This window comes from Humulus lupulus, chromosome 8, assembly GCF_963169125.1.
Source record: "Humulus lupulus chromosome 8, drHumLupu1.1, whole genome shotgun sequence".
Taxonomy (NCBI): Eukaryota; Viridiplantae; Streptophyta; class Magnoliopsida; order Rosales; family Cannabaceae; genus Humulus; species Humulus lupulus.
Window position 1 is genome coordinate 36,573,304 of NC_084800.1, and position 12,239 is coordinate 36,585,542.

The 12,239-nt window shown below is 33.9% G+C and overlaps 2 protein-coding genes across 3 annotated transcripts; one reads left to right on the forward strand and one right to left on the reverse strand.

Annotated features, from left to right (window-relative positions):
• Positions 1–913: 913 nt before the first annotated feature.
• On the forward strand, positions 914–8,430 carry LOC133796804 (probable bifunctional methylthioribulose-1-phosphate dehydratase/enolase-phosphatase E1 1). Of its 2 annotated transcripts, XM_062234467.1 has the most exons (13): positions 914–1,277; positions 1,696–1,832; positions 2,469–2,525; positions 2,944–3,039; positions 4,429–4,548; positions 4,894–4,983; positions 5,298–5,465; positions 5,668–5,823; positions 6,295–6,444; positions 6,525–6,626; positions 7,362–7,471; positions 7,584–7,702; positions 8,201–8,430. In XM_062234467.1, the coding sequence occupies exons 1-13, from the start codon at positions 1,064–1,066 to the stop codon at positions 8,290–8,292; spliced, it is 1,611 nt and encodes a 536-aa protein (XP_062090451.1). In that variant the 5' UTR covers positions 914–1,063; the 3' UTR covers positions 8,293–8,430. The 2 variants fall into 2 exon arrangements, with proteins under 2 accessions (XP_062090451.1, XP_062090452.1); XM_062234468.1 differs by lacking the exon at positions 2,469–2,525 and having other exon boundaries at positions 916–1,277.
• A 2,396-nt stretch (positions 8,431–10,826) lies between these two features.
• LOC133796805 (VQ motif-containing protein 4-like) lies at positions 10,827–12,024 on the reverse strand. Its single transcript, XM_062234469.1, has one exon. The coding sequence runs from the start codon at positions 11,828–11,830 to the stop codon at positions 11,090–11,092; it is 741 nt and encodes a 246-aa protein (XP_062090453.1). The 5' UTR covers positions 11,831–12,024; the 3' UTR covers positions 10,827–11,089.
• Between the last annotated feature and the right edge of the window lie 215 nt (positions 12,025–12,239).

A 12,239-nucleotide genomic window follows, 5' to 3' on the forward strand; every position in this document is an offset into this window, starting at 1 on the left:
AAATATCTAACTTTTAAAAGAAAATATTAAATTTTAGGGTTTATACCTTTTTGGATGTTTGGATCCTATGTTTTGGCAAATAATTTTTTGGACCCTATATTTTGTAAAATTGTTAAAATAGAACCATAAAATCAATTTTGATGAAAAAAAATTGAATATAACAACACAGTTTTTAAACATAATGATTTTATTTTTGTTCTGGATTGTTAGTTTGGTAAATTGTTTGTGATTTTAGTTGAGAAAACATTGACCAAAATCGGGTTTAGGGTTCTATTTTAACAATTTTACAAAACATAGTGTCCAAAAAGTAATTTATCAAAACACATAGTCCAAACAAATAATGAGACAAAACACAGGGTCTAAAAAAAGTATAAACCTTAAATTTTATGCCACTCGCTTACCAAGTGCCAAGATCTGACGAGTGGCCACACAATATTATAGGTGATTAGGTTAATTAACGATTTATTAACTAAAAATGTAAAAATAATTTAAACTGAATATAATGTAAAAAAAAAAGATAGAAGCTAAATGAGCATATATGTCTTAATTTATGATATTTTTTCCCACTAATAATATGAAGGGTATTTATTCCCATTAAAGCATTTTTCAAGCTTTAATTTGGTTGACTCACGTACTGCTGCAGTTAAATAATATTATACATTAATTGCAAAACTAGCTCTTTAGATTACTAAGAGAAAGAAGCTATAAAACAATTAAAAACATCATTAATATATATTATTTTCCATAAATTTAAATTCTAAAACATAAATTTTCTTCAAATCTCCCCCTTCAACATTAAAATAAAAAATTTCCCTAAAAAATATCTAAAATAAAACAAAGCAGAAATATAGTAATAATTTTGACAAAGATATATAATAATAAACAAACAAACAAACAAATTAGTATACGCAGCCATATTCCTTTCTCAGGCCAATTAGAACCCAGCTTTCAGTCACCGTAGAGTAAGCATCAGCTCTCCCTTGCTCGAAAATCTTACACAAATTTTCCACCATTCTCTCAAACTAGCCTTCTTTCAAGCGTTATTTTCTCTCTCTAGACAAACATGGCGGCGGCCTTAAACGGAGTGAAGTTGGGGACGACATCGCAGGCGTACATGGAGAGCAAGGCAGTGAACGACACCAGGGCTCTTTTATCCGACTTGTGCCGCCATTTCTACACTCTCGGATGGGTTTCAGGGACTGGTGGAAGCATCACAATCAAGGTCCACGATGACTCCATTCCTAAGCCCCAACAGCTTATCGTCATGTCTCCTTCTGGTACTTTCCTTTCTCCTTCGATTTATTTATGGGTTTGTGTTAAGTCAAGATCAACTGTGTTATCTTAATATTGGTATAATCAGTACTCCACTTGAGCTTGTTTTGTCTTCTCTCATCTTTTGATGTGTAATTTTTTATTCAATTATGGTTAAACTTTGGTTTTTGGCGTTTACGTGAGCTCTAGTTTATTGAGTATGCAAGGGAATTATTTTAGCTTGCTGTGAATGCATAATTGGGCTGTTTGGTTTTGGGAGTTTGTTATTTTTTCTCAGCTCCGTCACCTTCACGGATTTAGTTTTGAAACTGTAGTATTCAAGTTTGGTTTGCATTTTATTTTCAGATAGGAATTTTGTTTGACTATCACTACATAGAACAGTTATGAAATCTCGCTTATGTTTCTACTTTCTGACGAGTGTAGGTGTTCAGAAAGAAAGAATGGTACCTGAAGACATGTATATAATATCTCCCAATGGATCGGTCTTGTCTGCTCCATCTCCAAAGCCATACCCACATAAGCCTCCCAAATGTTCTGATTGTGGTCCACTTTTTATGAAGGTATCTGCTATTTATGCTTTTTTTGTGGTGCCCAATAGGTTTTATAGTGTGTTATTTGATTTTAATAAATCACTATGTACTCATTCTTATAGTTTGCTGTGAGTGCTATTTCTTTTGGATTCACTTGTCTTTACAATGACCATTGCGTAACAGTGAGTGTTACTCTTGCTTATTAAATTAGTCTTATGGATGAGAGCCCGATGAGATTAATTTCGCTCATAAGTAATTATGTAGTCATAATGTAAAGCCTCTTTTGGCGCCATTTTGAGTTTTAAGATTGCTTGCAGGTGTAGAGAGAGTGATTTCTTCTGCACAATGGACACGGTGCTCTAAACTCATTATTAGTTCAAGTAGTTATAATGCTTTCTTGTCATTAATTATTTATTTATTTTTTCACTTTAATCTCTCTTGCACTGAGAGAAAGAATGCTGCAAAATGGATGATATCAAGGTTCAAGGTTTAAAAGAATGATCTAAACCAAAGTCCATTTCCTTATCATAGCCTGAACTAGATAGTGTTGTGGTTCATTAAGCTCTCCATGATGAAAATATTATTCAAAAAATTCCTAATTTTGGTTGGAGAGAAAATAAGGAGTCCTAGAAAGTTGACTACTAATGACTGTTCGATCGCCATCAGAAAGCCAAGAGGCGATTGATATTGCGGGAAAAGAGATCAAGGAATCTCAAGTACGAGGTACAATGCAGCCTATGTTCATGCTGGACAACACTGTTTCTAACTTGAATTCAAATAAGGATTCTAGTTGTGACTTGTAATCCCCTTTTGTTTTTGCTTTGTTCATTTGGATGTTAAAAACTTTAAGATGTAAACCTACCTTGTTTCTTGAATGCTACACTATAGCTTTCTGTATGCAGAGGAAAATCACGTGTCAGTTACTATATTCTTCTCATCATTAAACTCCCGAATATTTTTCTGGTCTCATGCGCGCCTTGTTTGTTTAATCTGATTCATATCTTGTTGGTTCATGTTGCTAGCAGCGATGTTATGAATTTGTCTAGGATCATTATTTATGGTTTAATTTTTAAAGGTCTATCTCTGTCCTGTCTCTTGGCTTTGTCTTTTTTATGTGAAACATATTTGTTTATATTCACAGGCATATGAAATGCGTGATGCTGGAGCTGTTATTCATAGCCATGGGATGGAGTCTTGTCTAGTCACAATGATCAATCCACAAGCAAAGGAATTTAGAGTATGCTTCTTTTTTTTTAAATTGATATCTTTTATTGAAAACACAGTCCTCATTGCCTACAGAAGACAAGTGTAGATTTATGGTTCTTCAGTATGGTTTTTTTTTCCCTCTTATGTGTCTTTTCTTTGTAAATAAAGGGACAGAATTTGTTCAGTGGACCTCCCTTGGAAGAGTTTTTTGGCAAAATAAATTTGGTGCCCTTTTCCCCCCACTGAAGATGCATAGCATTATTTTCTAAATTCAACATATGGAGTATGGTAATTAGTAGCATAGTGATAGACAGGAGATAGGTACAAGTAGGTTGTGGAAGTACAGTACCTGAAGAGAGAAAATATAACTTTACAGGTTGGTAGCTAAGGTTGGGCACTGAAAGTTGACAATGACAGGATTATCCATATGTCTATTCTTGTTTCCTGTTGGTCTCATTACGGTCTTTGCAAATGTGAAATAAAAACACCATATGGATTGTCTGAAAATATAACCAGAAGGCCTTAATATTTTATCAAACTGAGGATATGAATGCTGTCCAAGACATTTGTAATTGCTAAGAATTAAGAAAAGTAAGTTGTAATCATACTCAATAACATATAGTTTAAAAGAAAAAGGGTTGGTTGTAGATCTTTAAGAATCATTGGAATACATCTAAGAGCTGATAGATTTTTTTATTGGACATGGTCTTAATCTTAAGCTATATATTATGCTGAAGAAACATAATGTTATCATTCCAAGTGATAGCACTGGGTCCCCTCCAATATAAATCTTCTCTTCATGTTCTGTTTTTTTTCGAAGTTAGAAGTAAGAAAAACAAACAAAAAAATAAATAAAAAAACAAAGTCACTAACACTATTTTTGGTTGGAGGGAGAAGAGGGTGGATGGAGAGGAGAGGAGGGAGAGAGATGAGAGGAGATTATAAATGCTCTTGTTTGGTAAGAGGGATTGAAGGAAGGAGAGGATAGTAAATCCTCTTTAACCTCCCATTTGGAATCCTTCCATTAATGGAAGGATTCATATTCTCCCTCATAATTTGTTTAAAATTACAATTATGTCATCTTAAGATATTATTAAAAGATAATTATAAGGCTAAAAAAATAATTTCATAAATATATACTTATCTATCCTTTCACTACTCCATCTCTCATACCAAACACCATAAAAGGATTATCACTCTCTTCTCCCTCCCTTATATTCTCCATCCTCCTTACTCTCCATCCATCCTACCAAACATAGCCTAATACATCATAGCTACCACAAGCTAATACACACACACACCTTTTATATGACATGTAATGATCTTTCATACTATTATTGGTTTATGGTTATGGCTATTACTTATCTTATAATGTTTCTCCCCTTTTGTTTATATTTATCTGCTATTAAAAAAATCGCAGATCAGTCATATGGAGATGATCAAAGGAATAAAAGGGCATGGTTATAATGATGAACTTGTGGTACCCATTATAGAGAACACCGCCTACGAATATGAGCTCACAGAATCTCTTGCCAAAGCTGTATGTATAGCAATGGAAACATATAATCCCATAAGTTCATAATTGGCATAGACATTTGCTGACCTATGTTTCTATATTGTTTGATTAGCTATGGTGGTATTTTCTTGTTTATTAGTTGATCCTTATTATTACATTAATCTTGATGAGCTATTTCAAATATTTTTAGCCTACATGTTCACTTCCCGGTAGGGCATGTTTCCACCTACCAAAAGACCGACTTGGCTCTCCTCCACTATATGAATTTGTCTGGGAGCTGATTATCATTTAGATCACTAATTCTTAGTTCTTACCTTTTTATTTTGTCACTAGTGAAACACTTTTTTGTTATCCTCATATGTCCTATAGATTGAAGCCTACCCGAAAACAACAGCTGTGCTTGTTCGCAACCATGGCATCTATATATGGGGAGACTCATGGATCAGTGCCAAGACTCAGGTGTGTATATATAAGAGAGTATTTAAAATAAGTGGTCTGGGACCTGGGTATATAAAGATGTTTAACTTCATAGTTTTCTGATGTTGATAGAAACCAAAGCATGCATTATGTATCCTTTATGGATTTATTTTAAATTGAAAAGAGAAGATTTTCTCTAATGGTATGTTTGACTTATGTTCTCACTTGGTTGGTATGTACATGGGGCCTCTTATTACAGGGTGCTCTTCTCAATAAAATGAAGCTTCTTTTCTTTTCTGACTTCTGGAAATTGGTTTTATAGGCTTGCATCTTCAACCAGTTACTTGTGCTTTCAGGCTGAATGTTATCATTATCTGTTTGATGCTGCAATCAAACTTCACCAGATGGGTCTGGATTGGTCTTCCCTAAATCATGGTAAAGGAATTGTAGGAAGTGGTGGGAACAGAAACATTTCTGTCAAGGCAGGGACTGCAGGTTCAAACAATGACTTTGAGCCATTACGAGTAAGCTAACATATCTTGTTATCATTGTTCTTGTACATTCTTTGCTTTTCATTTTTGTTTTGAAGACACAGCTGTATTGTCATTTTTCTTTAATTCTCAGCATTTATTAAGCTTCAATTTATTGGTTTTATATTCAATTAACTTACGACTAAAGTGAAGATATTGTCTTTGGTTTGACTTAATATTGTTTTATTTTATGCAGCGATGCATTGTTCTTGATATTGAGGGAACCACTACTCCAATATCATTTGTCAGTGATGTTCTTTTTCCATATGCCTGTGATAATGTTGGCAGACATTTGTCTGCAACATATGACACTGCAGAAACCAAGGAGGACATAGAGTTGCTGCGCTCGCAAGTAAGAATTTCATTTTCCAGTTGCCTTGATTTCATGCATGTACTTGTGGAACATTCATAGATGTTTATCACTAACGCTAATCATGGGTAGATAGATTCATTTGCATTATCACATATGAGAAGACACTCTAGTTAATTTTTAATACTGCACATTTTCTTTTGAATATGCAAATATACATCTTGTTTGGTAAAGCTGTACTGCTGAAGGTTGTATGATTTGACTTGGTGACGTGAGAACAACCCCTTTTGCATCTTATCAGTTGATTAAATTTGTAGAAAGGGAGCATTCAAACCTTGATCAATATGTTGTTTCTACGCGAAAACTGAATAATTCATAGCAGAGTTGAACAGTCGGGATTAGTAGCTTCCATTGCATTCTATGTTATACTTGGAACAGGATTTGTTTCTCCTTGCAAACTTTATCAAAACTCTATTAATATGACTGTTAAGATTTGGATCATCATTGTTGCAGGTTCAAGATGACTTAGAAAAAGGTGTTAGTGGTGCTGTTCCCATCCCCTCTTACGATGCAGGTAAAGAGAAGGTTATTGCAGCTTTGGTTGCTAATGTGGAAGGTATGATAAAGGCTGATCGGAAGATCACTGCATTGAAACAATTGCAAGTAAGCAAATATGGTTTTGGTGGAGCATGTTTTCTATGTAGCATTACTTTTGTGAATATGGCTGACTTTTGATTATACAGGGTCATATATGGCGAACTGGATATGAAAATAATGAACTGGAGGGTGTAGTTTTTGAAGATGTACCTACAGCTCTTGCTAGATGGCATGATTCTGGGATAAAGGTAAATTCTGTTTTCGTAAAAAAAAAAGCTCCATGTAGGCACACACTTGCACATGTGCTCATATTAATTGTTGACATGGTATCAAAATGCCACATAAGTCAGTGATTTGGTCCAATACCCAACTTGTTTACCTAGGCAAGAAAATTCAAGTGGTACTTGAATTTTGCAGATCGCTTCATGTGAATATTTCTAGTGCGCCAACTTTTTAAGCTAACCCTAAAGTCTCTTCACACTTTTCCCTTTTAAACTTGAATGGGTATTAAAAAATTGAAATTATGGTAGTGGGATCCATCAGTGAGGGTTTATTGACTATTGCGACAGTTGGCTGTGAGACTATTGAGTGGCCATCCTTAAAATGATAAATGAAGTTAAACTTATTAAGTGCGTTGCTATATGAGTTCAATACTGATTTTCTTACTCTATATACTGATTTCTTATCGGCTGGGGTCTTTTTCCATTTTGGTTGAAATTTTAATTGACAGATGCCATTTGTTGTTGTACATAGCAATTAATTTTTTTTTAAAAATTAATGTAGATGCTCGTCTCATGTTTCATAAATTAATCAAAATATCAAGCACTGTTTCATCCAGGTGTGCGTGTATTATTATTTTTAAGTTGTTGCAGATGGATTTACCATTGATACAACTTTACAGCAGCAGACCATATATGACGTTGAATGTGGTTAACGTTTGATCTTTGAAATAACCACCTTCATCTTATATTCTTGTGCTGCAGACATACATTTACTCAAGTGGTAGCAGGCTGGCACAAAGGCTTATATTTGGAAAGACAAACCATGGGGATCTAAGGAAATATTTGTCTGGATTTTTTGACACTACAGTGGGGTGAGTTTATAAGTCGCAATTGTTTTGTCTGCTTTAGATTATTTTGTTGCATCTTATCTGCTTCCTTCCTACTCTGTTTTGACCTACAACCTCTGCTCTCCCTCTCTCCCAGGAACAAAAGAGAGACACGAAGTTATATTGAAATTACAGAATCTCTAGGGGTCGATAAGCCATCAGAGATTTTATTCGTAACAGATGTCTCACAAGAAGCAGTGGCAGCAAAGGCTGCAGGTAATGAAATTTCTATTGCTCCCATCTCCCTTTCTTCTTTAACAATTGCTAGACTAAAATATGAGGAATATTGGTAGCTCTTCGCTACTAAGTGAATAACCAGTTACTTGAACCTCGGTTTCTTGTTAGTATGAGAATATATACTTGTTAACTACTTGCTACTTTCAAAATAGCATTAAGGATAGATGTACATTACTACATGCACTATTTCTTCTTTTTTCTTAAGAGCAAAAATAAAAAATCGATTCCTACTTGCTGTGATTCTGAAATTGCAAGAATGATATCTTCAAGTATACAAAGACTTGTTCTTGAGAATAATGTTCCATAATGTTTAGACTAGTCGTCTAGAATGGTATTTTGGAAAGAGAAGGCAGTAAAGTTTATTCTACATTTAATAATGGTAGAGATTGGCTGCTATGAAAGATAACATGTTTGGCTACTTCTGTGGTCATTTTCGTGTTGATATTCTTTAAAAAAATATCCCCCTTCTTGTTTCAGGATTGGAGGTGATTATTTCTATCAGACCAGGGAATGGGCCTCTCCCAGAGAATCATGGCTTCAAGACAGTCAATTCCTTCTTGGAAATTTGAGAGCCGATTCATGGTCCTGCTTAAGAAATAAAAGGCATATGTACTAATTATTTAGATAAATATTACAATATGCCTGTAAACGAAAATTACTTGGTTGTTAAATCACTCAAGTATAATATTTGTGCCATTTCATGAGTATGATTTTGTTCCACTAATTGCATTTCTTGGCCAATATTTGTGCATATATTCCTTTGCTAAGCCATGAAATAAAATAAAATAAAATATTTTATATTATATTATATTAAGGCCTAGCAAAGGACAAAAAATGTATGAATACAGTATATTTCCAGGCTCAAGTTTGATACAATTAACACGAACATGAAATTTGAAAAAAAAAAAGTGTTTAATGTGTTGCTCATCACAAAACTAATTGTTCTCAAAGAAAATGTTGTAATGATTTGACACCAAGATATTTCTGACTTTAGTGAACCATTCAATTAGACTAAATTTAATTTGAATATTTTTAGTGCGTACATGTATAATATCTGTGAAAAAAGAACTAACATTTATAATAAAATGTATATTAGTAAAAACGGGCACCAATATTTAAACAATGGTAAAGCTGGTATTAGAAGATTTTATTATTATTATTATTATAGCCTAACAGATTTTTGGATGGTGAAATTAATGTTAAAAAAGTTCCTTCAATCCCGTCAAAAAAATAAAAAAGTAGACTCAAATATCTATCTATAAATAATATTTTAAGAAAGGTGTGAAGACATAGGGAATTCATGATTAAGTTTTTTTTAATAAAAATCATTAGATTCAATTTGTTTGCAATCTCTATCATAAGGAAGACTTTCTTTTCACTGTTAATATATTTTCTCCAAATCGTATTTATAAAGTACGTCATGAATACAAAATTTTCTTTTAACTTGATTGAAATATATTATTAAAGTTCCTGTCAACTCAGAGATTTGATCCATTCTCCTAAAATATGTATTATGTATATGAATAAGTAGGGATTGGTTTGGTGGAGCACGTCGAATCCAAAGACTTTGTAATATGCTCGCTAATGAGTCACGACCTGGTTAAGAAACCTTTCTACTCTATTCAGTTGAGGATTCTTATTAATAACATTATTGGCCCTCTTTTGTTTTGAAGGATTCCCTTTCTGTAATAATAATAATAGCAGCAATGGACAAAAAGCCAATCTATATTCTTACAATTGGGTCCACGACTATCTAAACCTCTGATATTTACCTTTGCTTGAATCCTCTTTTTCAGCTTGAAGAATCCTTGTCTTTTTTTTGTTTTTAGGTTTATATAAGTGATGTTTAGTTGGTGGGAATAAAAATGGAGTAATAGTAATGAGAAAGAAAATGAATAGTAATGACAAAAAATAATATAAAAATTAATTTTTTTTTTCAATTTTGTATTGAGGTATCTTTAATCTTATTTTTAAATAAAATATGGTAAATTTTTTTTGTTGGAATGATAAATGAAAACAAACGTAAAAATGAAGTGAAAATTGATTCATTATTATTCCAACCAAGCATCACCTAGCTATGAGCTCTAGATTTTGAACCCAAACCAAATCTATGTGAAACCATTTTTCTTGGCCAACTGTATCATATTTTTTTCATCTATCAATACTAACTTAAGGTGGAGATTAAGTGCCTAAACTAAACAATTAAATTAAATTAAATCGTGGAATCAAAGCACCCCCTAAAAAATGCTGAATATCATCAAATTATTAAAATGATTATGTATATTAAGTGTGAACATATTTTCCCACATTATGTTAACGGAGCATTTTTTACTGCTAGCATATTAGAGCTGATGATTATACGAGAACTTAATATGAAAACATATAATCCCATTCAATCCAACATTTTCTTTTGCATAGCTAGGGACATTAGTGCGATCCCATTTGAAAGCTATCTTTCAAAGACAAAATTTCAAGTACTATATCTTTTATAAAAAAAAAAAACAATGATAATAATATAATTATTGCCAATTTTCATAATACCTTCAATTTTATTTTTTTGGGTTAGTCCTTATAGTTTTCGCAACCATGTAGAAAAGAAGGCATGTGTATAAATATGTGATATGATAAATGGATGTTAACAGCACGATGTTGAACAGCTCAGACACCATGTCAGTAGGTGGAAGTTTCAACTTTTGTACTTTGGTGGTGAATAGCTAATGTGGTCCTCAATCCAGGGGACCAACTAAACCCTCTTCAACAGGTTTGACTATCTCTCTCTCTCTGCCCTCTCATTCTGGGTACTTCAAATTCAATTATGTAAACTTCATACATACCCATTTGGAGGGGTCCAACTCCAAACTAAACTAAAGAAAGACCCCTTCACACACAAAGTTGACTTCCTCTTTACATAGCTTACTACTTTACTTAAGTTAACTTCTTCAATTTTGCTACATCACAAAACCATACTCTGAAAAAGTCCTCTCACATTCCTGCACCATTAAAACTTGAAAAAAAAGACCAAAATTTGGTTTTGTTTTAATCCCAAAACCAAGATTCAAGTGATTTAACAGTACATACATGAGACAAACTTTCGTAACAAAAATCCCAGAATATTAAATAATTTATTTAAAAAAAGACTTGAAACTCTGAAGAAAAAGTTTTTTTCTTTGGTTATCATCATCCTTATGGAAAAGAAGAGAAATTGTACAAATTGGGAGCAAGGAGCTGGATCTCAAATCAAACACTCAGAATTACTTCTTTTTTTTTTTCAATCAACAAAGTTAAAATAATTATACTTACTTTGTTTTTTGGTTTTTTTTCTTTTCTTCAATAGCCTAATAATTCTTCCATTAATAAGAATCTTCCTCAAGACGAAGCTGCGGCGGAGCCAGAAACTCTGGGCGAAGTGACCGGAAACAAAGGCAAAAGCTGAGGTGGCTCGGCTGGGTCTCTGGGTGAAGGATGCAAGTAAAAACCCTTCTCGGCAATCGCTCTCTCTTCTTCCAACGACGGAGTATTATTCATCGCTAACAACGGCGACGGAGACATCGACTTGTTAAAGGCATCGTCGTTCAACGGCGTGACGGGACTGAGAGTCAAGGACGGGAAATCAAGCAGGCTCGGGGACAAGATCTCAGGCTTTCTCGGAGAGAAACCGGAGTTATTCGCAGCAAAATTCGGCAACAGGGTGTTGATCATAAGGCTATTTTTAAGATTACTGTTGCTGTTGTTGTTGCAATTCCTCCTTTCGTAGAGTTTGAAGCCTTGTTTCTTGGGTGGTATGTTGAAATTCCTCTGCTCCTGGGGTTGCCTCGAAGGTGTTTGTTTAATTGTCTCAGTGGAGCCTGTGAGCATTTGAACCACTTGTTTGAAGTTAGAGGTATCGGCTTGAACAAACGTCGTTGGGTAAGGGTTGTTGGGGTCAGATCTGGGAGTGGTGGGCTTTGGCGCTGGAGTTTGAACTCCATTGTTGTTGCTGTGGTTATTGACGTTGCTGCTGCTTAAACTGGTGATACTGCCATTATTGGTGGTGGTGGTGGGTGAGTTTGAGGGAGATGGTGATGGGTTCTCTGTTCTTTCATGAGATGATTTTGAGAAGTACTCCATGGATGGATGTTGGGTATAATTATCCACCACCTCCTCCACCACTTCTACCTTCTTTCTCTAACAGAGAGAGAGAGAGAGAGAGAGAGAAATAGTTGGTTTTGTGGTGGTTTGGTTTGGGTGCAAAAAGGAGATGTAATTGTAAACAAACAAAGAGTGAAAAACAAGGCTTGATGGGAGAAAAGGAAAGAGGAAGGGAAGGGAAGGGAAGGGTTGATGTTTTGTTTTGTTGTTTTGTTAATATATAAAAAAAGATAGTTTTAATTTCTCTCTCCAAACTTTCTTTTTAGTTTTTTCTTTTTCTTTCCAAATAAGAATTCAACTTACGGCAAAAAAAAAAAACAATTAGTGAGAAGAATTTCAAACTCATTATTAGTTAGATCCTTATAGGTCATCTCATCTTGATTTTTAA